Raw genomic sequence first — 27,622 nt, forward strand, 5'->3', positions numbered from 1 at the left:
ACCCCTGCTATTTGGCTTCCAGGCATCACGGAAGGTCCTTGCACAAAGGGACTTGATCTGGAGGGTATCGTTGACTGCAAGGAATCACTGAGATCTTCAGTTTTAATCTGCAGTGGAGAGCAGAAGAGCTGTATCAGCACGGAGGGCATATGGATGGCACGAAGTCAGAGGAAGCTGGGAGATTCAGGACATTAGCAGGTTGAGAAGCCTGGACTGGCAGGGGTGGAGATCCCCTCTGTTCATCACAGCTGAGGTGGGTTTGGGCTCCTGGGCTCTATCCTTGGCTCTGTAGCAATTTGTAGTTTGGACAAGTTACTTTCCCCCTCTGTATTTCTGCTTCCTCATCAGTCACGTGGAGATAGCCCTGCTTAACAAGCAAGGGCACAAAAGCTGGCTTAATTAAGCAATCAGGGCTTGCGGACAGAGGTGATATCTTTTATTAGACCAACAAGATTTTTGCAAAAAAAAAAAAAATTTTTAATTTAATTAATTTTTTTTTTTTTTTTTTTTTTTTTTTACAATATCTTGTTGGTCTAATAAAAGATATCTGTCCACGAGCCCCGATTGCTTTTTCCTTTAGACCAATACGGCTACAACCAGGATACGTGTTTAATTAAGGACATGTAATTAAAACACCTAAGAGATGCTCAAGCCTGGCTGACTTGAGTGGTGCTTAAGTTTAAGTGTGCACTTCAGATCTTTGCTCAATTAGAACCTTAAAACCTTTTGTGGACCTTGGAAGAAAAGCCCCGGAAGGGCAAAGCATTAAACCAGGAAGTACACTGAAACCGGAGAGTCACTAATTCACCTTCTAGGAACATCACAAACCCACTCTATTACCTTACTGACTACATCTGGCCTCCTGGTTTTGCTAAAGGGAGGGCAAGAGGAGCGAAGGAGTAGCTCCTAGCCTTGACAATGCACTGGCCCAACCACCAAAGCTACTTGCCCACCTTTAACCACAGTGACGGAAGATGACAGGAGAGCTAATTTGGCAAAGCAAGGCAAAGGCATCCAGAGAGTCCGTTTTACAAACAGATTTAGAATAATCCTTTGGTTCTGCTCCTACTAAAGCATTTTCAAGCAGAAGGAAGGCCTAAGACTATAACGTCTGGATGTCTGATGGTCCAAATTCCTTACTGGCCACAGACTGAAACTGGCCCTTAACACTTGTCTTATGCACTGATCTCCACATTAACTGTTAACATTTCTGCTCCATAGCAAGGCATAACCTATTGCATCTTCTTGTACTGGGTACAATTCATTGCTAAGGCAGGTAGCCCCCATGGGACGGGCAGCAGGCCTGTGTTGTGGGGAGCCATAGGAGGCTGCAAGGAATAGGAGAGGAGGCAGGAGTAGGTTCTGGCTTGGGACACCTGGTGAGTTTGCAATTTAGTTCTTAAAAACCTTCAACTAAGCTCAAGTGCAATATCAGGTTAACATCAGATGTGCTCAGTGGAGAGGATTATACCCTGCAGAGGGAAGACTCGAGCTCTCACCTAAAAGATCTCAGCTAGAGATGGGTGCAGGCAGCTAAAAGCCTAGCCCAGCTCCAAACCGTCCCCATGTTGGAAGGTGCTGGGATTTGGGGCTCCCTCTGACCATCCAGTCTAGGTCTAGTCTATCCCCAAACCAGAGGAGTTTCCACTTCAGGCTTCATTTGTACAACTCTCCATATACAAAGAGGGACAGAGGCCAAAGAGCAGAGGCCTAGCAGGGCAGGTCTGTGCCAGGGGCAGCTGTAACAGCTGCAGTGCCAAAAATGATGGCATGTCTAGCTGCCACTGCAGCTGGCTACGTTCGTGCCCTTCCTAAAGGCAGCCCCTGATCACCCTCCTCAGCTATATTACTGACCAATTATTCTGAAATAGAGCTGCAAAGTCTCTATTAGAAACCAGTGGGCTGGATCTTTGCACTTGCAGCAGTTTGCTTTGGCACCCAATATCGATGAACAAACAAAGCCGATTCTTTTGCTAGTGTCAAGAGAGGCTTGTGGACATGATGGGAAGTAAAACCTCCTGTTAGCCGAGGGAGACAAGGAGCAGAGGTTTTCCTGCAAGTGACACACACGGCACGGATTTGCAGTTGAAAGGACTTCTCTTGAGGGTTGAGGAAAACAATGAAAGAACAAATCTCCACGAGACAGAGGAAGAAAGAGCCTGATGTACATCTCAGAGCCAAAGTGCGAAGGAGGTTGCCAAAGCAAGCGCTAACCTCTGCCTCCAGAAAAGTGCAGGGCACAGGGAACTGAATTGGGGCCCTCCAAAGTTACGTACTGGAGCTGCCTATGCTGCTGAAAAATTGTGCAATACTAGCTGCTTGCAAAGAGAGCTTTATCTGCCGAGAATCCCAGTCCTAGCTCCCAGGAAGGGGATTTCATTTACAGCCCAGATGGTAAGCAGCTGGGGTCACCACCATCGTGGGCAGCATTTAAGTCAGTGGTCAGTAGATGAAAGGCCTTGGGAATAAACCATGTCCCCCTCCTCTGAGCCATCTTGCATTTAAACTTTCTCGCATGCTCTGAGAACTTCCCATTGGAAGAATTATCGACAACCAACCAACCAAGCCAAACCAAGCCACAGATTACGCCTACTTGCCATCGATAATCCAGGATATTGCCCAGGTGCTCATACTCCTCTGGGTTACGTGTGCCCCCGAGGAATTCCAATCCAAACAGTTTACAAGAAGAAAAGCAACCAGCTTCTCTGAGACCGAGGTGCCCCCTCCTGCCGCACGTCTGATCCCAACAGGATTCGAGTGTGGAAGAAGTACAAGCCATTTCCAAACTGAAATCAATTTTTACAGCTGCCAAGTGGAAAGATCTGGACGTGATCCAGGAAGAAAGGGGTGTGTTGCTGCATCCCAGTGCCACACAGCATGAGAATGAGAGGTGCGTTTGGCAAAAAACCAGGTTCTCAGTTTATAAACAACGGCTCTCATGGCTTGTTCCCCAGTCCCTGGAATCCTCCGGCTTCTCTTGTGAAGTGGGTGAGGGCTTGGGTGTAGCCAGCGCATACTTCTCCGCTGCACTTTACTTCACTGCTGTCAGGCTCAAATTTACACCCACCCACCTGTGGCTACCTCCTTGTTTTTACTGCAGTGTCCCAAGCCAAAAAGTTTGGGAAGTTTATGATGATCCTTGGTTCTTCCAGAGAAAACCATGGCATTGCCCAGCCTACATGTTCAAGAACTACGAACCAGGCCACTAAAAATCACAAACTGGCTTAAAAGCATGATTTTTTTTAAAGTAATAAACTTTGTTGGGGCAGATTATTTGCTGGTTGGGAGTGCACCTAAGTCATGTGTGAAATCTTTTCTTCACTGCTCTGAGGGTTAGATACTTGCCTTTCACAAAAAAAAACAACCCCACCAAACCAAGAGAAGAGATGGTCATGTCACTTGATTTCAGGAGTTGCAACTTTTAATTTTTTTTTTTTTTTTAAAAGAGCTCCATTTATCAGGAAATCAATGATAAAATTGAGCGAGCTGGGAATTTTTTTTGTTATGCAGAGATCAAGGCAGATGGGGACCAGGGTGTACCAAGGGAATGTAGATCTCCTCTTCCAGCGCTGGATTGAAGAAGACAACGCCATTGTTTTGGGGGGATGTGCATTTGGAGATTGCATAGCGACATCTTGAGAATGTACTTACCGGGTAGAGACCCCTGGAAGGACATGGAACAAAATGCCTATTGCAAACAGGTCCACATTGCACGCAGCAGGAGGTGGGGTTAGAGCTCTGCAGGCATCTGCCGGTTGAGTTAAAGGGGATCTCTCGAGGCAGATGACAATCAATCTGTTTTCTTCTTGGTGATCCACTAGAGGGTGACATCACTGCACACACCGAAGTGGTGCTTCAGACAATTGCTGGGGAGAACTTCATGCTTCTGCAAATCTAATGCAGTTGTTCTCACCACCTTGTCAATATGTTGCCTTCAGGCAACTGCTCCATGTGCAAAAGCAAGGGCAGAGCAATTTAAAGGTAGTCCCCTCGCTAGTTGGCTGGGGGGATCCGCTGAGCTCGCAGGGTCAGTCCAACGGGCTCTCACCTAACCCTGGTCCAAACCCAAACTGAACAAAACAAGAAACAAATTGCGGGTGGTGGAAGATGATCAAAGCTGTTTGGCTTGCTTGCGTAACCCATGCGGAACATTTCACAAGCAGGGGAATGATGAAGAGAACATCTCCTAACCTGCCTGCAATTACTGCACAAATTCTTCCTTACCAGTAGGGAAAAGGAAAAAAAATGCTGTGTTTTGTAACTGATCCACGTACGTTTGGCAAAGGTTCATCTCCCCAAAACATCCTGAAGACAGACTGCGAGCTGTGAAAACCCAGCCTCATGTGAGGCCGCTAGCAAAGACCATGGGATGCTGGTGAAGGCCAGGTCAGTACCTGCTGGACACACCCCACACCGGGTCCTACGAAACGCGTGTTGGTTTTCCACCTTTTCTTTTATACCAAGTCACCTCCTCTTTCTTAACACTTCTTACGCAATCCAAACACCATCTCAACACCCTCATGACAGGGATAGACTTATATTTGGTTTCATAGATGAAGGCTTCAGCAATTGGTGTGCAACTAAAAATCCTGGCTGCTTCTTCCAGCTCCCCAGACTAGAGTTTTGCCACCTCTTCCAGGTAAAACCATGTGTTATTTTGCACGTACCGTGCATTAAGCTGGAAACACGATGGTGGGATGCACCTCAGGGTGCTGTGAATACTCTGATCCTTATTCCATGGCTCAGATAGTCACTTCTTTGAGGGAGATCTACCCCACTGATCCAAGTCCTTATCTGGCCCAACAGTGTCTGAGCAGCGAGCAAGCATTGATGCTTTGGCACCACAACTCCCCGCCAAAGCAAAGCAGTGCTGTTATCCCCATTTCACAGACGGGAAACTGAGGCACAGAGCATCTATGGGTCAGAAGCCGAGTCCCATACTCATGGCGATTAGCATTTTACTTTACAGATGGTCTTGCTGAAATCCCTCTCAAAAGAGCAGCTTGATATGAGTAAGGGTGTGGTGAAGTTGCCCCTCCAGGCTTTGTTGCACAGGGAGCTTGGGACAGAAATAGGAATTCCACCCAGCTCTCCCGAATCTCAACCTTTTGGCCTGCCCTGCCTTACGTGGTTTTCCCTGAAGTATCTAGCGCTATGAAATCAAATAATATAATAAAAAAAAATAATAGACGACAGCAGTGATGATAATGGCTTTGCAATTACTCTTTTTTACATGTGCTATTCTACATGCTGAGCAAGACTTAGCAGGCATCCACAAATTAGCTGAGGAGCGTAATGGCAATGAAGTGCAACTCCACACTACAACATGCTATATATAGCAGAGATATGAGAGGGAATTTCAAAAGCGCTCGGCACCGTGGGAGCAGAATTACCCTTATGTGAAAATGCACAGAAGTCAGGACAGGTTGAGGTTTGGTTCCCTTTGGAGGTCCTTGCAGCCCACTGCTCTTCCACGAAGCCTGTGCTTCCCACTCATCTGTAATCCTGCAGCTATGCCCCTCATCCCCTCTTGCCTGGGTGGCCCCTTTTTATTTCCACACTGCTCCTCACCACTCCCTGTTCCCATCAGATTTAGTCTCCTCGTCTTCAAAGCTCTCCAGAACCCCACCTCTGCCCACGTGGCTGCTTTTATCTCCCACACCCTTCCTGGGCTCTGCCCCAGACTCTTCCTTTATCACCCGTTCTGTGGGACTTTCCCACTCCAGATTCTTTAACATCTTCCACACCATCTTGCATGCTCAAAATGACTCAGTCCTGCTCCCATGACAGTCCGGAGCAAAGCTGCCTCGGTGATTTCAGTGCAACCAGAACTGATCCTATCATGCTCTCCAAGTGTCTTGCAGCTGGTAGTTCTTCATTTCTGGCTACCACGAGCATCCTGTGGCTGTTCTGTACTGCACCATGGCCTCTGTGCTCGTGGGTGGGCAGATGCTCATAGCAGGGACCACCTAATGTGCCAGGGGCGGTCTCCTTGCACACCCTTGATGTCCCTAGATAGGGCAAGATGGTGCCTGCCCAGCAGCCGTGGATACGGGAACCAGGTGCAAGGCATCTCACGCCGTGTCCCACATTATCAGGAAATTAAACTTGGCATCAGCAAGCACTCATGGTTGGGGCTGGCTCAGTCCTGACTGCAGGGCTTCCTGATTGGTTCAGGGCAGCTTTGGCTTGGAGGAATCTTGCCCCGGTGCCAGAAGGAACTGGGACGCGAACATCAGCCAGACAACTGTGTTAACTACATCCCAGCAAAACAGTTAAGAGAGCGATCAGCTTTCATGCGGCCCATTCTCTCTCCTTCCATTGTGGTGGCAGGGAGCTGGGGCAGGGGCCTTGGAGCCACTCCTCCTGTGACCTGCTTCCAACTCTGTCACTCACTCCTGCTGTGGCCTTGGGCAGATCATAAGTTGTACTTGCTCAGCTGATTTCACCTGGAGCTCTCACTTCTTGGCACTGCTGAAAATGCAGCTCCCACATCAGGCATCCAAAAATTAAGGGACTCATTTGGAAATCAGCGCCCTCACATATTGCGTTGGCTTGCCTGTCTGCCAAATGGGTGTAACACCCCGCCCTCTTGGGGTGTCACAAAGCTTTTAATTAACCGAGCTCCTGGAAATACTTGGAGCATTACTAAAAAGGGCTTTGGAGAAGCATAAAGTCCTGTTGTTGTTGGTGAGGAGGTTTTAATTCGGGGCCAGCAGAGCAACTGCTGTGAGTTCTGGTTCTTTCAATTCAGCGCTTTTAGCAAGGGCCAAGCAAGCTAAATATCCCACAGATAACTGCTATGCATGCTAAAGCTTCTATTGTACAAACAACTGATCTGTCCCTCAAAGAGCTCCCTACCACCAGGGCCTGCCTACCATGAGCCTGGAAAATATTTACTCAAGGATGACTGGAGAACATATCAAGCAAGGTATTTGCATGAACTCTGCAAATTCACCAGCAGGTGAATGAAAGGCATTCACTTTTGTCCTTATCTGTACCAACAGCTCCCAAACAGCTGGCTCCTGTGCATGCCATGCCATCACTGGGCTAGATAGGAGGATGAGGTTAGGAGATACCCAGGAACAGCAGTTTTCTTGGGGAAGACTGAGGCTGCAAACTAGGGGACAGAATGAAAAGTGACCAAAAGCTTTCATTGTAGCCCAATAGCAGGAGCTGGGCATGGACAAATCCAACACCCTTTTCCAAAGAGTAGCTGTCCTTTTATTACAGCACCTCCTAATGCCCCCGTTCTGGCCAGTGGTCCTCATCAGAGGATCAGAGTAGCTGCTAAAACCTCAGCAGATGGTTTGCACCTGACAGGCAGCGGATGGGGCATCTATACTGGGAGCAGCTATGGTAGGAAAAGGGATTCCTGGTCAGGCTGGATGAGATGCAACCCATAAAACCCTGTGCCTGGACCACAAACCAGTTGCAAAATTGAGCTGGCAGAGCTCAAACAAGGAGCTTAAATTTTACAAGCTAAATATATCTAGAACTTCACCCTATGCAACTTTTGCAAGAGCAGATGAGCCTTTTGTGTCCACCCGTAACATGAGCTTGGGGCAGGATTATTCCTAGGAACACGTGATGATACATGGTCCTCAGCTGGAAGCATGAGGCCACAGATGGAAGTACATGCCCATTTCTGGGGACCATACTTCAGGAAAGATGAAGGTCAATCAGAGAGTCTAAAGGAGAGCAACAAGTATGATCGGAGGTCTAGAAAAGAGCCTTTGAAGGAAGACTAAGAGAACTGGGTTTCTTTAGTCTAGAGAAGAGACAAGGTAACACCCTTTAAAGGTGCAAAAGATTTCTGCTCAGAGGAAGGTTACAAACTGTTTCTCCATATCTGCTGGGAACAGGACAAGCAGGAATGGGCTTTAATTGCAGCTAGGGGATAGACTGATCATCAGGGAAAAGGTTTTAGTTATAAGGAGACTCAAGCACTGGCATAGATATTTAGGGAGGCTGTGGGATTTCCAGCACAACATAAGTCGGGAACAGGGTCAGTAGATTTGATGTTGCCTTGGCAAGCCAGATCTGCCCATGGATGCATTGAATTTAATTGGAGGAGGAAAACTGACACCAACAGTCCCATGTCCTTGGACTGGTGAAGAAGGAAAGGTCTGAATGGTGCTCAGCTCATTTCATGGGAGAACACAGCTGGTTCCCTATCCCTTGAGGCTCTTTTCAAAGGAGCCCCAGGGAAGAAGCACCAGACCAGGACACAGGCTGGTACCTTGGGGCAACCTGTGGGAAGAGAGTGCAATCTGAGCTGATGCCCGGAGGGGAGAAGGAGCAGGATGTGAGGGTGCACCAGGATGGAGATCTGGAGGCAGAAGGAAACCTGAGCCAAACTGATTCCTGCAGGGAGAGTCTAACAGGAGCTGAAGAAATGTTAAGGGGGCCACATGACACGGAGAGACAGAAATGTTATGGGAACGGATCCCTGAAGCTTGATCCCTAGGAGCTTGATCTTCTGGGAGATTTGCATCCAAAATATTATTAACAATGCACTGCTTAGACAGGGACTGGCACCTTCAAGGAGGCTAAGACAGTGGATCATACGAAGAGAGTCCATTCTGCAACTGTGCTACAGGCTCCCTCTTATACCTGATAACACCCGGTACCACCCATCTGCAGCCATCTGTTGGTTGCAGCCAAGGCCTGGGTACATCAGCACCTCTGCAAGATCAAGCCAGCCTTTTCTCCATGCCCTGGCTGCCCCCTCCGTAAAATGAGAATAATTGTTCCCTACCTCTTAGTGGTACGGTAGGGTTAAATTAGCGAGCAAAGTGCCTTGCGGCTCTTAGGTGGTAGGTGCTGCGCAAGGACAAAGTATTCTTCATTGCATTTAATGATCACCGGGGAGTTCCTGGCCCTCAAACAGAACTGGCACTTCCTGACATGTCAGTAACAAGGAAGAACGAATGCTCCAGAAAATCAGCCCCCGAGGCCTTTCCTGCCAGCTGTGCCCGTGGCAGAACTCATGCCCTGCCTGTGAAAGCAGCCAGTGGAAATCTCACCGAACGCCTCTGAAAACGAAGTTCTTATGATAGCTGAACTGTGCGCTCAAACCACGCTGCTTTCAGCCATGAATGAACCTCGCCGATGAAGCTGCTATTTAAAAGCTTGGGACTTTATTGGGCAGAAAGTGGGATGAGGTTTTATGTGGGTGATAAGTGACAATGGCTCTCTCCATGACCTAGGCCCAGGAGACATTGTACCCTGGAGGAGGCTTTGCTTTCTGTGCTATGTGTGGGAATCTCAAAAGCACTCAGCCTAGCTTTGCTTCCACTGGAAGTCACTAGCATTTTATCCTTAACTAGAGTCAGAGCAAAGCTAAGAGCTGTCCCCTCCCATCATATCTCTTTAGCTTTCAGGGCCCTTAGTTCCCCAAACTGCCAACTCCATAGAAATAATGCAAGGGAGGCCTTCATGACCTGTGAGCTTCAAATCCTAATTTGGACGGTGCATGCTTAGAGTTCAAGTGGCTGTGCAGCCCAAATGTGACTCCTTCCCTCTGTCCCAAACTCTTACTGACCTCTCTGGAGTTTGGTACTGGATTCATAGTATTAAGAAAAGCATTTTCCTCACCACTCAGTCTGTAGCATGGGTTTTTATACCTCTGTATGTGACCAAATCTGTGTCCAATCTGTGCTACCTGCAGCATCTACATGTGCCTAATAATAAATGGGCTTGAACAAGTGGTTAGAACGAATCATTTAAAATATTTAACTATAAGTCCCATGGCATTGTTTAATAACATTTAATAATAATTCTGCGCTGGTTCATAACCATCACAGAATCCACTTTAGGACAATTTGAGCAGTGAACTGGATACACCTCCCAAATACTTCAAGTCGAAAGCCATAATGTGGTTCCCTGGAGAGAGGATTCGAAATACGATCTCAGATTTGATCTATAGCCCCTATAATAAATGGCCCATTGTCTCTACAAAAATGGATGCATGAAACCATAATGATACAGATAATGATAGCATGAGGAGATATTTGATTTGCAACCAAAAAAAAAAAGCTACCTGGTGGGTCAGCCTTTTCCTTCCCTTGTCCTACATTTGAAACCCTCTTCCATAAAACTTTGCTGCATTTTCACAAGTTTGATTTTATTCAAAGCAAACTCCTTTCCTGAGGAAGTGGAGCCATCAGGTTTGAAAAATAACTTTAAAATGTGTTTATCTGCACATATTTTCACTGGGGGGAAAAATGGATATTTCTTTCTTTCTTGTGAAACAGCACAAAACCACCCTGAAACAAAATGGTGAATAGTTTGGTGAAAGATTTAACCACCAAAAAAACCCCCAACCCTCTGAAACCAACCGAGGAAGCACATGATGGAAGCGTTACAACACTGCAAGAAATGCTCCCCAGCTGATCACTGAGCCCCAGGGTCGGACACTTTTACCGGACAAATTCTGATCCCAGTATGCTGAAGGGCAATAGGGCCCTATGTGGGAATAAGGATGCAGTCACTCCAAGACACAGAGTTGGAGCCAAATCCTCAGCTGGCGTAAATCAGCATTGCTGCACTTGGGACAATGGCGCATCCTTGATTTGCCCCAGCCTAGGAGCTGACCCTAGCAATTTGGCAGTATCACCATGGGGAAGGTGCACAACAGATAACGACAAGGTGCCTTTCTTCACTGCCTGTTTTATCTTGAGGGAATTTCCTTGTATCACCCATTATGCGAGGGTTGGATTACACTTTTGGCTTGCAGAAGCTTCCTGCCGTGGGCTCTGGAAGCCATAGAGCTGGAGACACAAGGCCCTTTGTAGTAAGCTCTGTTTTCCAGGAATCTGGGAGACGAATCAAGCATGTTAAGGCACCGTTGATGGGAAGGCATGATCCACCCAGGCCCGGAGGAGGCAAGCCAAACAGAGATGAGCCCATCACACCCATCAGGTGGGAACCACCATGGCAAACCCCGAGGAGCAGAGATTTTACCAGGAAAGAAAGGCCACAACTACCCACATGCCACCAGTGTGATGAGTTTACAAATGATCGTGGCCCTAGATGCTAAAGAACGTGAAGCTCACTGTGGCTTGAATGCTATGTCTTCTTCAGACCCGAATGACAGCCCTGGAAGTTAAAGCCTCTGCTGCCATTCTGATTCCCAGCTTTATACTGGAGAGCCAGAGCTATCTTGCTAATCCTCTGCCTTGCACATCTGCCTCTAGACCTCCTCCTTCCAGCTACCTAGGTGTGGTCCAAAGCTCTCTGATATCAATAGAAGTCTCTCCATTGGCTTCTGTGCACTTTGGACTTTATCCTGAACCATTTCCTGAAGTCTCTGCAAAGACCTGGACGCTACTCCATAAGGGGTGCGGAGTCCACCTGTCTCCCTTGAGTATTCAGACTTGGGACTCCGGCTTCTGGCGGAGTCTTCAGTGCCGTCTCTAAAATGTCTAAGTGATCAGTGATACAGAGGAGGCTCCTATAGCCAGAAAAGTAACATCACTTCAGAGCTGGCCTGCAGAGTCCAGATACAGCTGTGACAGCTGGCTCTGGCCCAGATGTTTTCTAGCTCCAAGGGAATCTACCATCCTGACTTCCTAGAACATTTGCCTTTATCTGATGTCCTGTTCCTCTGTATGCTGGATAGGAGAAAAATGCACAAATACCTGCTCCACTCCAGCTCTTCAACCAGGCAGGTATGATCTTGACCCAAACACTCCTAAAGCTTGACCTTCCCCTTAGCTTGTGCCTCATTTACTGACATGTGAGTCAACCCATAATGCTCAGGCTTGCATGCTCTAAGGCTTCATGTGATAGTGCTACACACACTAAAATGTCTGTGGAGCCTTGGAGTAGGGTTTTCATTCTCCCTTTCTTCCCCAATACCCAGAGCAATAAGCCCCCTGTGTTCAGGGGGTTTTAGAGAATCACCTCTGGAACAGAAAGGTCTTGAAGCCCTTCTGCAGAGATGCAGCCTGCGCCATGGGGATTCACGCAAGGCAATTCTTTGGGACACCAAAGTCAGGACATCAAATGGTCTGATGTTGAGAAATATTTGATAAATCGGGGATGGGTCTTACCTGTCTGCTGAAGTCCAGCCCATTGTGCTCAGTTCCTGCAATGAGAAAACAAGAAAAGGTCTCAGTGTTTCTTGTATCAGCGTTGTTCTAATGCCTAGAGGTCCTGGTGGGGCCTTGTTGTACTGGACCCTATAAAACAGCTGTGATCATATGTTCCCTGCCCCGACAAGCTTACAGTTCAGTGCAGCATGAGGTGCCACCAGTGAGCATGTCAGACAGGAGCATGAAGTAGGATGGGAAGATAGGAGCAATGAGACTAGTGCACGTGGGTGCAATAGCAGCTGTTGCACAACTTGCTGGTTTCCAAAGGGACCAGCTGTTGATTGAAATAAATAAAACACATCCTTCTGGGGTGATGTGTGGGTGATGTATTTGGGCTGGACTACCTGTGAGGAATTCAGTGGGGGTAGGTCCTAGAAGGAGAAGAGGATAGTGGCTTTTAAGGGAAAGCAAGATGTTGCATCTGAAACATGCAGAGGAGCTGTGGGAGATGCTAACAAACAGATGAAAGGGATCCTTGGACGAGCTTGTGTAATCTCAGGGCATCAGAGCGAATGGAGGGTGCCAGGGGACTGTGCTAAAAATGTTAGATTAATCCCTTGATTTAAGGGCGGTAAGCAGGTTGCAGTCCAAGATACAGCACCACCCCTCACTCATCCCCCTGGGACGAAAAATAGCCACTCCTGCCCCCATAAGTTCATCAAAAAAAGCACAGCAGAAAAACCAGGTGCATCGTACTCAAAACTGCTACTGGCTTCAGGCCCGCACACTGTCACACAGCCCCCACAAGACATTCACCTCATCTCATTCCCCAATTCTGCTCTTCTCCAAACCCAGCCTGGTCCCCCTCGTGCTGCCTTCTTCTCTTCTTAGGGTGCTTGTACCCGTTATGATTTGACCACGTACATGTGACAAAGAGTGACAAAAAAAAAATCACCATTTCTCTAGCATAAAGGCATCACCATGTACACATGCATGGTATTTTTCTGTGTCGAATTTTGTTTGAGTGTGGCAATTTAGACCACCTCTGATGTATTTTAGTTTGATCGTGGCAAATTGTTCTAGGAAGCTTAGTTTTATCGGGACAGTTCTGTCACGTGCACATGTCGTATGCAGGTACGTTCGCCACTACATGTTCTGACGGTCCTTGGTCACCAGGTGCCACTTCAGTTTGGGGATTTAAAAGTAGGCCTGTTGGCAAAGCCATGGACACAGGGGCAGGCATATGGCGTAGTGGCGAGCAAGCACGGAGTCAGGACTCCTGGCTCCTAGTGTTAACTCTCCCCACGGCGTGCTGTATGGCACGCTTGTTGCCTCCCGCTGTAAAATAAAGGTGTTGTTCCCCAGGGCTGCAGGGAGAGGAACTTCTTTCAGTTCCCCCTCCTGTTTCACCTTCCACATTTAATTCAAAGCCCTGGACACAAACCCTTCACCTCTGTCTTATTTACGGCTCTGCTCTCATCTCATCCCATACCTCTGCCCCCCCCCCCAGCCCCCGCATCTCTTCTCCAAAGTGCTCCCTTTGCCCTTTTTCCATTCTCTATTCTCCACCATCTTCCATCCAATCTCCTCCAACCTGCCATACCCCAAATGCAGCCTGCTCTTCTTTCAAAGTCCTTTACCAATCTCCTCCTTGAAAATATACCCAGATCTTTCCTTGCTTGAGCCATTGGACAACCCATTTCTTTCCGTCTCTGAGCTCCATAGATCAGCAAGTGCACTTAAAAACCACCAGAACACTGATGGCATTACTAGACATCAGGTTTTGTGCCTGGCTGTCCCAGACCTGAACACAACCATGGAAAGGAGCTCCAAATCGTGCACCAGAAACCTTCTTGTTTCTACCCTGAAGCCTGTGTGGGAGCGGGAGGGAAGACCCTTCGTGGAAACTGGAGGCTGCAGAGGAGGAGAAAATGTAAGGAAATAAAAGCAAAAGCTGTGTGTGTCTCAAAGGAATGGAAGGAAAATAGGACCCCTGGTCTCTCACCATGCATTCAGTTAGAGCCCTGCAGTAATGGCATGCCATTAACGTCTGCATGGAGATCTCCAGGTTCTCTGGAGGATGGGTCTGGACTCCAAATTTCTAGCCTGACCCCAGGCACTCACAATTCAAACCTAGATCTACATTTTCACTCCTTGGCTGTCATGGTGAGATGAGATCAGACCCACCCCAGACTTTAAAGAGCTCAAAGCATGGGTTCATCTGCAATGGCGTGCCAGCCCTGCAGCCCCAGCAACTGGCACAAGAAGCGAGGGTGAGTTCTCACTTTTATATAGAAAATCATAGGGGTTAGGGTCTCAGCCTCAAGCTTCCTCTTCCTTTTTCCCTTGCTCCTCCCCCGCCCTCCATCATTGGGGTTTCTGGGAATTGCAGTCCAAATTAACAGAAATCACAGCTTTGCAGACTGGCCCCCGGCTTTAATTGCTGTTACACATATTACATTCCCATGACAATGGATTGCTTCTTGCATTCTCATCTTCCCACCTTCCCTCCACACACAGGCAATGGCATCTAGCTGGATTTTATCCTTCAAGGATAGCTACTCCTTCAGGTCTGGGACTCCATCCCTTCACTGCACCACAGTTTAAGGAGGAGGGGAGTTTGCATTTCACAGAACATCTGACCTGTGATTTTCCAAAGGAACGAGACGCTTGTTGAGACCATCAGCAAGAACCATATGCTTAAGTCTCCTTTGAGTAAAGCAGCCCACAAGCAGACCTGCATCTAGACAACTACCTAATTTCAATCCACGTGTTTGGTCATTTGCACCCTGGGACCAGGACTGCTTTTTATGGCATGCACTGATGGGAAGTTCTGGGTGAGGCAGAAAACTATCCTGTTGCTACTGAAGTCAACTACTTCCAGAGGAACATCTAACACAAACCCATATCTTTATCTGTGCTGGCACTCCTCATCGGGTTATTTATTTCTCTCACTGGAGGAACAGGCTTTGCAAACAACAAGGATCCGCATTTGAGAGCTGGCTTGCTGAGAGACAGCTGATAAAAGGGCAAGAAATATAAACAAGGCGAGATCCTTGGGTAACCCATCACAGCTCTGCTAATACCAGGGCGGCTGCCTCTTGGAGCCCTGCCTGATATAAAGGGAACCTGAACATCCAGATTCTGGAGCTCTGCTCTAAATGGAGAGCTCATTATTTCCAATGATGCCTATAGCTGCCTGCACAACTCCTCCTCACCATGGGCAAGAGCAATGCACATCAAGGTGGGAAAGTCCTGGTATTTAAACAGAGTGATTTGAGGCCAGAGCACTTTTCTCCCCAGCTTTGGGCTGCTCCCCTCTTTAATGCTGCTTGGGTTGGAAGGAACCAGGCAGTGATAAGCATGGCTGGCTCGCAGCAATATGTTGGATGGAGGCTCTGAGCCTCCTCTTGAGTCACTTGTCAGCTGCTTTGCATAATATTGGCACAGGCTCTGGTGCGAGTTTGCCTGGGGAGGTTTCTCTGGGGATGGAAACAGCAAAACAGTTCCGGACAGATTTTTTTTTAGCCTGGAATATTTTGTTTACTACCAAAAAGCCAAAAATGAATGAGATGGTTTTTACGCAGCCAGCCCCACTCCTATGGGGCATCTCCTTCCTGGGAGCACTCTATGACAAACAGTGCAATGGGGGAAGGAAGGAAACCGAGTGGGCTGCGTGCTTATCTCTGCCAGGAAATCATCAGCTATAGCTATCTCAACACCTTGCAACTCATCCAAGAACACGCACCGGTCATCTACATAGGGGCCTGCCTTGCCAGCCAAGCCATCTGATTAGCAACAACCTGCTGACAAGGCTGGCTGTGCCCCCAGGGGAAGCAATAACCCCAAACCCCTTAATTTAACCTACCACTAACAGTGAGCTGGGACAGAGAAGTGGCAGGGATTTGGACAGCTCTCGGGAGCTATCTGAAGCTGAAGGCGAGTTGAATAAAAGGGGGTTGGGGAATTTTCCCAGGGAGGAGATTTACTATGTGGGGCATTTGAGAATTTAATTTTGTGTTGTTGAACAATGGAAGAGGAACAATGTCAAATAAGGAAGAATGTCAGACAGACATTCAGGTGTGCCAGCTGCAATTGTTTTTCCAGTAAAATGTCCTTAGTACAACATGCAGCCAGCAGTAGGCAGAGGGTTTCTATACATACACATATCATTTGTGAAAAGTAAAGGTGGGAAATTGGCTAGCTCACATGAATTGACTGTCTATTGACATGAATGCTCTCCTACCACTTCTATCATGTCGAATATCATATGAGGTTCAATGCTCACACCGAAGCCAGGAATGAAAAAGAAACCCAACAACATAGTTACACATGGCATGCGAATGAGGTGTTATAAATGAGCACACTCTCCAGGCTGCTTGAAGAGGGGCATTTTTGCATGAAATGTGATATGAAAAGTCCACTTTAAACAATAAAAGGATCTTAGTTAGTGTTACAAATAACTCTGACCTCAAGTAATGCAGTGCTTTGCTTATGCATTTCACTTGGGGTGGACAGGTCAGAGATTTGGGAAAGAATATGACCATCAGTTATGCACAGCGCAGACTAGAGAGACAGCGAGCACAGCTGTTGATGGAAGTGAGAGGAGGCCCTAACCAGGGTTTCCAGAGCCAGCAAGATGAACTTAGCATGTGATCAGGTCACAGAGGAGCTAACACTCAAAGGGGCACCAGCAGTGGCCTCTTTGTTCCCCTCTACTGCTTTTGGGAACATGGGTGCCCTCAAGCTGGATGACGCAGAGCAGCAGAAAGCAGCAGCAAGTTCAGCAAAGCAATGCCTCCACCAGCCTTAGCATTAAGGAGAGGACCATGCCGGGGAGCAAAGCAGGGAGGATGTGGGGGTGAGGGAAAAGCAACAGCCGCAGGATTAGGGATGCTTTGAGCCTGAGCTTAAAGCCCAGGTGTGTTTGTTTAATAGCCTTGGACGGCTGGACCCAGATCCTCAAGGATGCTGGGCTGGACGCTCAAGGTTCATTATAACAGTAACATCATGGAGTAAACCAGACTCAGCAACTGAGCAGTGGGGCCAGTTTTCCACAGACTGGCCTGAGGAGTGCATTTAAACCCCTTCCATGTGACCACAGTGGACCCTCCTGCTGCAGGCTAAATGCGGCTGGGCTGGGGGCTTCCCCCGGGCAGGCTAAATGCTGATTTGAGTCAAGCTGCTGCAACTCGCTGGCCTTGGAGAACTCCTATCCTCACTTCTAGCTCTCACCTGCTCTCTATAGGGGATCCACATGGGGTTGGGAGAGGGATGGAGGACAATGTGGGGGTCCCAGACATGTTCCAGAGGGTTCCCCTAGCCTCCCCAGGGCAGCACTTGTTCATAGGTTTCATAGACATTTGGGCTGGAAGGGACCTCGGAAGATCATCGAGTCCAGCCCCCTGCTTGAAGGGCAGGAAGTCAGCTGGGGTCATAGGATCCCAGCAAGATAAGCATCTAATTTACTCTTGAGCGTGTTCAATGTAGGTGCTCTTGAAGGTGTTTGCCTGAGAAGGCTTTCACCTGGGCCAGGTGCTGGGTGAAGTGAGCGCATGGAAGGGGTGCACAGCTCCAGGGAAGCACAGGGAAGAGGTGCACAGCTCCACCCTTTGCAAACAGCCCGATGAGGAGTCCTATCCCCTCTGCTCATGCCCTAAGTCACATCAAGCCAGCCTTTGCCACCCCCTTTTGTCCTCTCCCCTCTGCAGGATGTAAAAAGCCCTAATCACCTTCATTTGAAATTCAAATTACCCTTCTCCTTGCCTCCCCCCCACCAACTGACTCCCAAGTTGGGAATATGGAAATTTCTCCTGCCTTCGATGTGGCTGTTCTATGGAAATCATAAACCTTATGCAAATCTAGAGATGGCCTAATTGTCATAACAACCAGCTATTTCCATGCCCATTGCTGCTGCCCTGGGACTGATTCTGTGCGTGGTGCATGCTGGTTTCCAGGCCTGGAGGGGAGAGGCAAGAGAACATGTCAGGGCTTTGGGGGGAGTTTAGGGCAAAGTAGCAGGACTTGCTATGTCCAAAGGATGCAGGCAGTCTGGGCTGCAGCCTGGGCTTGCACAGCAGGCTGGGAGGGGAGAACACAGTTCAGTGCCCCTGGATGTTTTAGTCCTTGGCCTCTGCTGAGCTGGCCATGAAACACCTGTTCTCATCTATGCTGATAGTGCAATGTTGGCACTGGTGCACTGGGACATGGGCTGAAAACCCACCAACCCACTTCACTCGTGAACCACTGCACAGTCACTTGATAGGGATGGCTTTAGGGCACTATGCCCTGGCCACCATTTGCAAAAGTGACATAGAGGTGGATGGGTCATCATCTCATGCACGTCTGAGCCAATTGGCTGAAGACCAACATTGACTAGTTTCAGGGATGTATTTGGTAGCCTTTGGCTAGGATTGACTAGTTGTATGCTGGGAGCATCTACAGGCCACAACAGAGATCGGGGTGCTCTGGTGCTGTACAGACTCCAAATTGACAATCTAGGTCCACAGAGGTGGGAGAAAGGATCAATGCCTCCGAGGGCAGCAGAGGCCCAGCGAGATGCAAGGATGCACCCTGGGTCACACAGGCAGCTGGTGACATGGCTGGGGACTGGACCGTCACCTCCAAAAACCAGGTCTGAACAGAGGCCTCACCCTGGCCATGATGCAAGGGAGACGTTTCTGTGTAGGAAGCTCTGCCCTGGTTTGGCAGGTCCTATGGCAGAGGCTTCCTGTCAAGAGCTGCTGGTACCAAGAAACCTTGGGCATTTCTGTGTCAGTGCTGGCAGCAGTTGCTCATCCAGTTTGCAGCTGCTGAAGGACGTAGGAAGAAGTTAGAGTGAGAACAACAGGGGAAGGAATTGGGTCCCAAAGGAAAGGAAAGAAAAGAGGCTTCAGAATTGACTCTCAGGGGCCCAATTCTTCGAGCTGTTGGGTGCCATAAGTCCATCTGTGAGCAGGAGCTTGGATAGCATGATCAGGAGAATCTCCTCCCAGGTGCCTCACAAGACTCAGTAGTGGACAAAACATGAACACGGGTTCAAGCATGAGCCTGGTACTGTATGCAAGTCATCAGCAGAGCCAGAAAGAAGCCAGGAATTGTAGCTGCCATTTGGTGCTATAGCCACGACACCGTTGCTGGCCCAGATTGTGCTGACCTGGGCTCCAGATGGCTACCCTGGCATACAGTGCAGTGCTCTCTCTGCCCTAGGATGCCCAGGCTCTGTGTTAGTCTCCTGCATGACGCCCCAGTTCCCCTTTCGTCGGACAGAGCAGGGTGGGGATGGAGGATGCTCCCAGGGTCTGAAGCTATTCAGTCACTGCCAGCTGGGTTGGAAGCACTTCCCCACTGCCCGTTTTCCCTTCCCCCTCTTCTTTCCATACTCGAGAGAGCTATGATGAAATGAAAGGGAAGTAGCCTGTTTTGATCAGCTAATGTGGCAAAAATAAAGTGCCTGACAAATAAACAGTGCAAGGGGAGTCTCACCTAGTTGTATTGTTCCAGAGGCAGAGGACTTGGATAACTGCAAAATGAGGCTGTGCTCTGCCTTCTGGCTTGGAGACCAGGGGTATAGCTGCAGTGCCATGCCCCCTCAATTCCCATAAAAGCCAGCCTTGTGTTTCCCGTCGTGGCTTGTGCAAGTTTCTTTAATGAGTTCACTACCAAGCACAGAGCCTAGCCCATCAGTAAGCAGAGGAAACTCCCATAGCAGCAAGCACAGCTTATAGAAGTAACTATTGCAGCCTGCTGGTGCGAGCCACACAACGGTAAGAAGGAGGGTTTGAATGGAAAGATGGTCCAGGGTTTAAGGTGGGAGGCTGGGGTTGGGTTCCCTTCTCCATCCCAGCTTCCTGAGTCACCAGGAGCAAGTCACTCAGCCCCTCTGGACATCAGCCCCGGCCCTGGGGAGGGGCTGTGAGCATAGCTATGACAGGAATAGGGCAGGTAAGTACCTAAGAAGTGTCTAGGCAGATGAAGTTCTTTGGGTAAATGTGATATCTTTTATTAGTCCAACTAAATAGTTGCAAAAATTGTTCTTTGCAAGCTTTTGGGCACAAACACCCTTCTTATGTCCTTGGACCAACACAGCTACAACCAACAACCCTGCAGCATAAAAAGTGCCTAGTACTCGCAGTGAGAACAGGCAGGGTAAGACAGGAGACATTATTTGGAAGGGGAATATTTTGTTTGGAAAAAGGACTGTTTTCCTCCAAAACCCAAGTATTTCCTGATAAACTGACAACATCATTGAAGCTGTGTATCCTTCCAGGCAAAAGTCATGCACACTTAATTTTTTTTTACATTACCCCTCCCCACTTTTTTTCTTTCTTTTTTTGTTTTTTGTTTGTTTGTTTTAAAGAAACCATGTCCAAACTAGTTATCAATTTATTTGAGTGGAGTTTAGTTTTCCAAAAGAATGGCTTTGGGGAAAATAAAAAGCCATTCATGAAAATGCTTAATAAAAAAAAATAGGAAGATTGGCCCATTTCACACATTTTGCAATGAACGCCATTTCTGAACTTATCCTTTTGGGGGGCAAAGAGTTATCCATTTTCACCCAGTTCTGTTACTACACGAACAGGTCAGGGGCTATATTTAATTGCTGACACCACCCTTCAAAGACTCCAGCTTCATTTTAGGGCCCCATTTACAGAGGTATTTAGATGCCTATTGATGCATCTAATAGGAAAGGCACTGGGTGCTAGGCATCTGACCCACTTAGGCATTTGTTTAGGGCATGTAGGTCACATTAGGTAAAAAAATACTTTTGTCAAGCTGCTCCAAGTAAGTTTCCATTCTTTTTTCACATGTTCTGATACTGTAAGTTTTATAACACTCTACCCAGGAGGGGAAACAAATTCCCAGGGAGCTGTTGCTTGGTTTGTTGCAATCCGTTAGATCTATTATAAATGGAAGGAAACCAGCTCTCAATTAATGAGCCATGCAGAGGGGAATATTCCCAGGTGAAGTTAGTAAGCAAAACAGATAAGTATTAGGAGTTGCAACAAACATCCTCCTAACAGCGGGAATCAGGAAAGATAAAAGAACTTTCCAGGGAGTTCAGTCAATGTGCAGGGGTGTTTATTAATTAACAGAACGGGATTAAGATATTCCCCACCCCCGTAAAGGGACAGATCCCAGCCGGCGTACACTGAAATCATTCCACTGGTGCCAGTTTACCCTAGCTGAGGATCTGACCTGTAATACTCAGCATCTTCACTTTCCGCTCGCATGGAGGGCAGCTGAGTGCTCTTAGCAGCTTGTATGAGCAGGCCTGGAGTGCTTATTATAGTTGGGGCAAAGGTCCTGGGAACAAAAGCAAGAAGCTTGAATTTCACTGCGCTATCTGCCCTTTCTCCCATCACAGCCCGTTGCTAGCTGGAACATTGCTGAAGGTCTGCAACGGCTCAGACAGCAGTGCCGAACTTGTGTTAAACGATTCGCCAAGAATTAATGGCAGGTTCGTTGCTTCTGTCCACAGGAAAGTATTTCTTTCTCGACTGAGTAAAAGTTATCTACAGGTCGGGGGTCCCTTGCATGAATTCCAGGCTGGTAGAGCAGAGCGACTACTGCTGTGGATACCCATTCATGGTTTTCACCCATTCAATTCGCTTCTCTGCATTAACTTTCCACTCATGACTGAGAGATTTTTTTTTTCCCTCTCCCCATGCTTGCTAGGAAGACTAGCTGGCAAGCTTATTTTAAAATAAATGCATATTATCTAATGGGCTTCAATTGTGGCCTTGGCTTCACAAGTTGTACACACCACTGACTTCAGCTGAAGTACTCGGCGGTTACTCAAGCGTAACAGAGGAAAATAACTAGATTAGTCAAGATCTGAGGCGAGAAACACCACTCAACTCACGTAGCAAGCTAGCGTTCTCAACCAGCCTTGAAATGATTTTAAGTCGATAAGCACTAATGTTGCAGGCCACGTAGGGCTAGACGTTCAGAAGAGTCCAACGCCTGCTCAGAGACCAAAACAAATGGTCAGATATTCAGAGTTGCTCAGCGTGGCGGGTGCTGGGCCGGTCTGAAGGTCTGGTCCTGTGGGTGGAGAGCACTCGAAAATCTACCCAAGTCTGCACAGCCTGTAGTAAAATCTTGCCTTCACTGAAGTCAATGGGAGTTTTGCTACTGATATCAATCCAGTTGGGGTATTACCCTGCCCTCGTGTAGAGACAATAATCCTTCACAGACTACGGTCCACATAGAAGATTAGCTCACATCCTATTAAAACCTGAGTCTTATGAGTCTACATTGAAGTTATTTGGCTGCACTGGGAAGTTCTCATCTGCTCTAAATCTTTTTCATGATGACATTTTACTAACAGTGAAATCATTTCATGTGCGGTGCTGCTTTGATGCAACACATCTCTTTGCCGGGCTGGGGACGATCAGCAAAGAGATTCTTCTACACTTCTTTTCCATGAGCTCCTTGCACATGGGCTACACCAGGGGGTCTCTGGAAAGTCTGGCAGTAAATATTGTAACACGAACTGGTGGGTGCTTGAAGTTCTGCTCATTATTTATGTGCCTGAATGGGAACGGAGCCCCTTTCAAACTGGGTCCCAAGGCTGAGATTCAAAGCCTGTTTGTCTAAGGGAATCTGTCTTAATACTGTAAAATACACAGTTGAAACAGGTGGCATTTTAAGGCCCCCTGCCACTGTTTTGGCTGAATTTAGTGCTGCACAGATCTATGTTAAACCTGGAGCGAAAGAATCAAGTGAAAGGCCCTGCTCATTAGCCTTTCCCATTCAGGGAAAGCTGGAGCAAAATGAGAGGCAGATTAATTGCTGTTTTAATACCACGGACTTCAGCCCATTGACTGGGCTGGTTAGTGGAAAGAGGCGTCTAACCAGCAAAAGAGGGACGTCCTGGAGGAGCGTTCCCATCTGAGAAGTGGAGCAAGACGCCTAGTTGTTTTCAAATGAATCCCAATAAGTTTAAAAATGGGATTATACTGGGTGGTTGCCTGCCACAGAAGGGTCCTGGCCTCAAGAGGTCCCTTCCAGCCCTGTTTGTAATCCCCAAGGAGAGATTCGTCTCTGGGAGTTTTGCCCGAGTGAAGACTGCTGAATTGGACCCTACATACAATAAGAAGCCACCTGTGCAAGGCTAGATGGACCACACGCACACCGACGGCATTCATCCTCCTGGCAGCACATTCATCAATTTAAAGGCTTAACCACAACGAACATTACTGAGACCAGAGGTGATTAATAGAAAGGGTCTTTCCTTCTGATCGAGAGGTGAGCTCTACTCGACCCAAGAGCAGCATCTGGACCCATGCACAAGCTGGCTAGCTGTGTCTCATGCACCACAGACAGCAACTTCCAGCAACCACGACCCCCTACCTCCCCCTACTCCGGGTCCCCCCAAGGCCCCGAGTCCTGGGACAGGGGCGAGGGAGGGTGAGCTCTCACCTGGCTCCACTTGGTCGGCTTCGCTCCGTGCTTCTGTGGAATCTGCCACATCGCCGCTCATCTTGATTTCTGAAAAGAAGGCACAACTGATTTCAATAACAGGTCACAGTCCCAGGCAACAGGCACATGTGGCTTCCACTAAACAGCACAAATGAATGCGTAATTATAATACACCATCAGACTTTCAAATTCCTGATTCCTCCACATCCAGTCACTAGAATATTCATCAGCTCCGAGGATGCGTTTCCCCTCCTGTTGCTCTCTCCCTTGCTCTTTTCCCCTTCTCGATCCACCGTGGCTCTCTCACCTTCTGCAACATTCATTGGGGTGGATATTTAGCAAGTGGGGCATCTCCCCTGGTCTCGCTGACCTCTCCCTGGGGTCTATTAGATTGGGATCTTGAATGAGATAATGAAGGAAGAGGCTTGCCATCATGGCTTTGGGGTCCAGCTGCTACTCCTGCCTATTTTAGGAGTGAAGAAGCCCCTCTCTCTCCTGGACAGTACAGCAGTCGCAATGTGCTCGGTGCTGTACAGGATGAACAATGAAGTCCCTAGAGAGGCTGGGAGAGACTAGAAAGGGGGTCCACCCAGAGAGGGAATAACATGAAACAGGTCTCGCTCCCTCTCATCAGTAACGCCCCAATATCTACTGGCATCTTTCAATCTCTTTGCTCTCTGCCCTCCATCTACCTCTGCCCTCATCCATCTCACACACATGCATCCTTGAACCTCCACCACCGTGGAGCAGTCCACCCAATGCCAAGCGATGCCCCAAGCTCAGCCACACTGCAAGCAGGTCTGCCATGCCCCGCCAGCATTTCTTGCCTACACCCTTTTTGTCAATAAATTAAATGCTTACCCTTGAAGTGACAGCTGCCACCTTGCCTGGGGCCACAGTCTCCCTTGGGGACAGCTGGAAGAAAGGGGTGGGAACTCAGTCAACTTTGCACTAACCCTCAGCACACTTTGTCCACTTGTTAAAGCAGCAAAGCATAAAATTGAAGGAAGAAGAGTATAATATTCAAATTCATACAGGCACCCTCTTCCCTCTTCCCGTGTGCGTGCAAACTTTAACTCTTTCCAATCTCATTGCAGGGTGGGGTGGGGGAAGAGAGAACAAGCTGTCTAATTTGCATAGGTTTCTAGCAACCAATCCCCACTGAGAAAGCAGCTTGATTTGCATCAGGTAATAATACTGCAATGTGCAAGCACCAAGAGCATACGCTGTGGTTTTGCCTAAAAATAAGAGACAGGTGGAAACCTCCTTAAAGAGACATCACCTGCAAACATTTTGTTTTCCACAGCCCCCTTTCATAATTTCCCCACAGCAAACAGACATGACTGTTGCTTCCCTGGTTACCTCCCTCTCAACCCTCATACTAGAGCTGCTTGGAAACTTCCAGTGAAAACTTTTATTCTTTGGATGGAAAATGCCCTTTTCAAAGCTCATGTTTGTTAGGTGGGGAGGGGTGGCGGTATTAGTATGTTTTTAACAAAAAGTTTCAAAGCAAAAAGAAAGGTTTCATTTTTACGTGGGAGTGGCCCAAAATAAAATATTCCCCAGGTTTTCAGACATTTCCCCCATTGATCTAAAACTTGAAATGAGAAAAAGTGGTTTCTTCCCTAACAAAACTATATCTGGGCTTGCATCTTGGGTGAAGCTTCTGGTATCACTATTGTACATTAATAACAACAATAGTAATAGCACTAACAACAGTAATAAGCCACAACCATAACCACAACCATAGAAGTAATATGTCTAAACATGGTAGTACTGCTAAGAGACCATAACCAAGATTAAGTCTGGAACCTCTATTTGAGAAACCGTTCTTTGTTTCCATGCAACATGTTTAGAAGTACAAACCAAAGCTGTATTTTTTATTTAAAAAAAATCTCCCCAATGATTTTTGAGGTTTACTTAAAAAAGAAAAACCCCCCAAACAAACACAGTTACATTTGGGTGTGGGTTTTACAATGAAAAGTCAAGAAAAATGTATATAAAAACGTCTGTTTGCCATGGAAGTGTCCGTTTTCACAAAAAGAAGTGTTTCAATGAGAAAGGTGTGAACTAGCAATACCTATCCAGCACTCAGGCAAACAGGGCCTGAAACACCTAATAAGAGACAATTGCTACTTTAAAGAGTTTGCAGTAGGCATGGCAGTAGAAGCAGGAGGGCAAACAGAGGAGGAGAGAATGGCAAAGTGATTTTCCTAAGGTCATCGAGCATGTCAGTGGCAGAGGTACAAAAAAAAGCTCATTGCCTTAGTTAATAGACTACAGTGCCTCTTAATTCACATACCTTGGACTCGCACAGCCTCCTCCCCAACACAAATATATAAAAAAGTGGTACTGGGTGCTTTCTCGGTTGCCCCCCACCCCCCTCTGTTCTGCTACTGCTCAGACTCCTATACCCCCCAGAAGTTTTGTGATACCTAATGGTCACTGAAACTTCTAGGCTGCAGTTCTGACCTCTTTCAACTCCATGTTGGACCTGAAAGGAGCTCTTTTCCAGTTGATTAGCTGCAGAGATGCTCCTGATCTACATCTGCATGAGCAAAGGATCAGCTCCTCAAATAAGTGCATTTCTGTTGGCTGCAACAGGAAGTTACAGCGGTGATCTCAGGGCTTGTCCTGCAAGTCTTGGGATATTTTGGCATTTTTGTTAAAGCTGCAGCTCCCAGAGTCAGGGGATTATGCGAGGACCTTAGCTTTTATAGAGCTAAGGTACATTGTTAAGAAGAAAATCGAAAACATGAGATGCGATGCCTTAAACACAAGGAAGATGAATGAAACAAGACCCATTTTTATTCTTTTTTTTAAAAATCACCAGATCTTTGAATCAAGGTCATGATTTGGGTGTGGGTCTGGGTAGAGGCTGGGTCGTCAGCTGGCAATAATGTAGCTGACATCCTCCAAAGGTTCCTCAAGAGCAAGCGGGAGAGAAACCCAGGTACAGCTGGCGAAGGAGAGGCAATGCTGCCCCATGCTAGAGAGAAGGGCTGTTTACTGACACCTTAAGAGTCCCATCGATAAATATGTGACAGGGAGCTCAGATGATAAAACACAGACACATCAATACGCCTGCAACAAACAATCAATTCCTCCGCACAGAGTCTGCTACTGGCGTGGAAGTCCATTTAAATTCATAATCTTATGGCTGTGTGTTTACGATGCAGCTTTGCTAGGCAGGAGATTCACAGTGAATAAGCAGGGTGATAAAAAGCAGTAAGGAAAAGAGTGCTGCAAATCTATTTTAAAGCCCTTCGAAGCTGCAATGCCCTAACTTAAAGGTTGTCACCTTTGGTGAGATGCCGACCCAGCCTGTACTAGTGAAGGTTTGCTGATATTGCTAGACATAGAAACCTTCTCTTCCCCATGACTGTACCTCCAACTTAGGATATTTCTTTGCATGAAAAAAATCTCTTCCAGTAAAGCACTTTTTGCCAGTACATCTACACCTATACTAGGGTTTTTGTTGGCATAAAAATGTCAGGGGAAAAAATTCCTTCACATTACTTTATTGGGAATGGTTTTAACACTGAACAAGTTATGCACCTTTAAAGGAAGAATATTAATGGAAAAAAGTCATGTTGGCTGAGATTTTCAGACATCATCTATTGGATTTCATTGGGTTTTAGGTGCAATTGAAATTTCCTTGAAATTTCCACCAGGTGTTAAGATATCTCAGGTACACTGGGATGATTTGCAGAGGTGCTGAATACTCCCTGAAGTCCAAGGGCGCTACCTGGGCTCAGCACCAGAACTTAGCCAGTGAGGTGGGCAAATGAGGAATTTTGCAAGCTTCCATTTAACACCCTAGAAAATTCAGGTATTTTAAAAGCTGGTCATATTTTCCATTGTGAGTGATCGTTTAAATGTAAGAGGTAAGAGGCCAAGTGTCTCTGGGAGGGGAATTTCAGTTGATTTGGTGCAGTTACACTGGTACGGAAGTTGGCGCAGACACTCAGCTTGGACAATGAAATCAAACCAAACCAGTTGGTTTCACTCCTGCACCATTTGGTGTTACCTGCAGTATTTCCAGCCCTGGGTTGCTGCAAAGTGATGGAGGCAAGGATGTTGTTCACGGGTTCTGCAAATTTTATTTTTAAAACACTTAATTCTTTGCTTTACCACTCCTGAATGCAAGGGGG

General features: G+C 47.4%; 1 protein-coding gene across 2 annotated transcripts in view; it reads right to left on the bottom strand.

Annotated features, from left to right (window-relative positions):
* Positions 1-27,622, bottom strand: part of POU2F3 (POU class 2 homeobox 3) — a 52,633-nt gene that overhangs the window by 23,265 nt on the left and 1,746 nt on the right. The window contains exons 2-5 of one of the 2 annotated variants that reach the window (XM_019510156.1): positions 24,330-24,383; positions 23,469-23,537; positions 12,060-12,094; positions 3-107 (exon numbers count right to left, since the gene is read on the bottom strand). In XM_019510156.1, the coding sequence (XP_019365701.1) occupies positions 3-107; positions 12,060-12,094; positions 23,469-23,537; positions 24,330-24,383 (263 nt within the window). The remainder of the gene's footprint in view (positions 1-2; positions 108-12,059; positions 12,095-23,468; positions 23,538-24,329; positions 24,384-27,622) is intronic. The other variant, XM_019510163.1, reaches the window with a different exon arrangement.

The sequence above is a fragment of the Gavialis gangeticus genome, unplaced genomic scaffold, assembly GCF_001723915.1.
Source record: "Gavialis gangeticus isolate Ggan-Ray unplaced genomic scaffold, GavGan_comp1, whole genome shotgun sequence".
NCBI lineage: Eukaryota > Metazoa > Chordata > Crocodylia > Gavialidae > Gavialis > Gavialis gangeticus.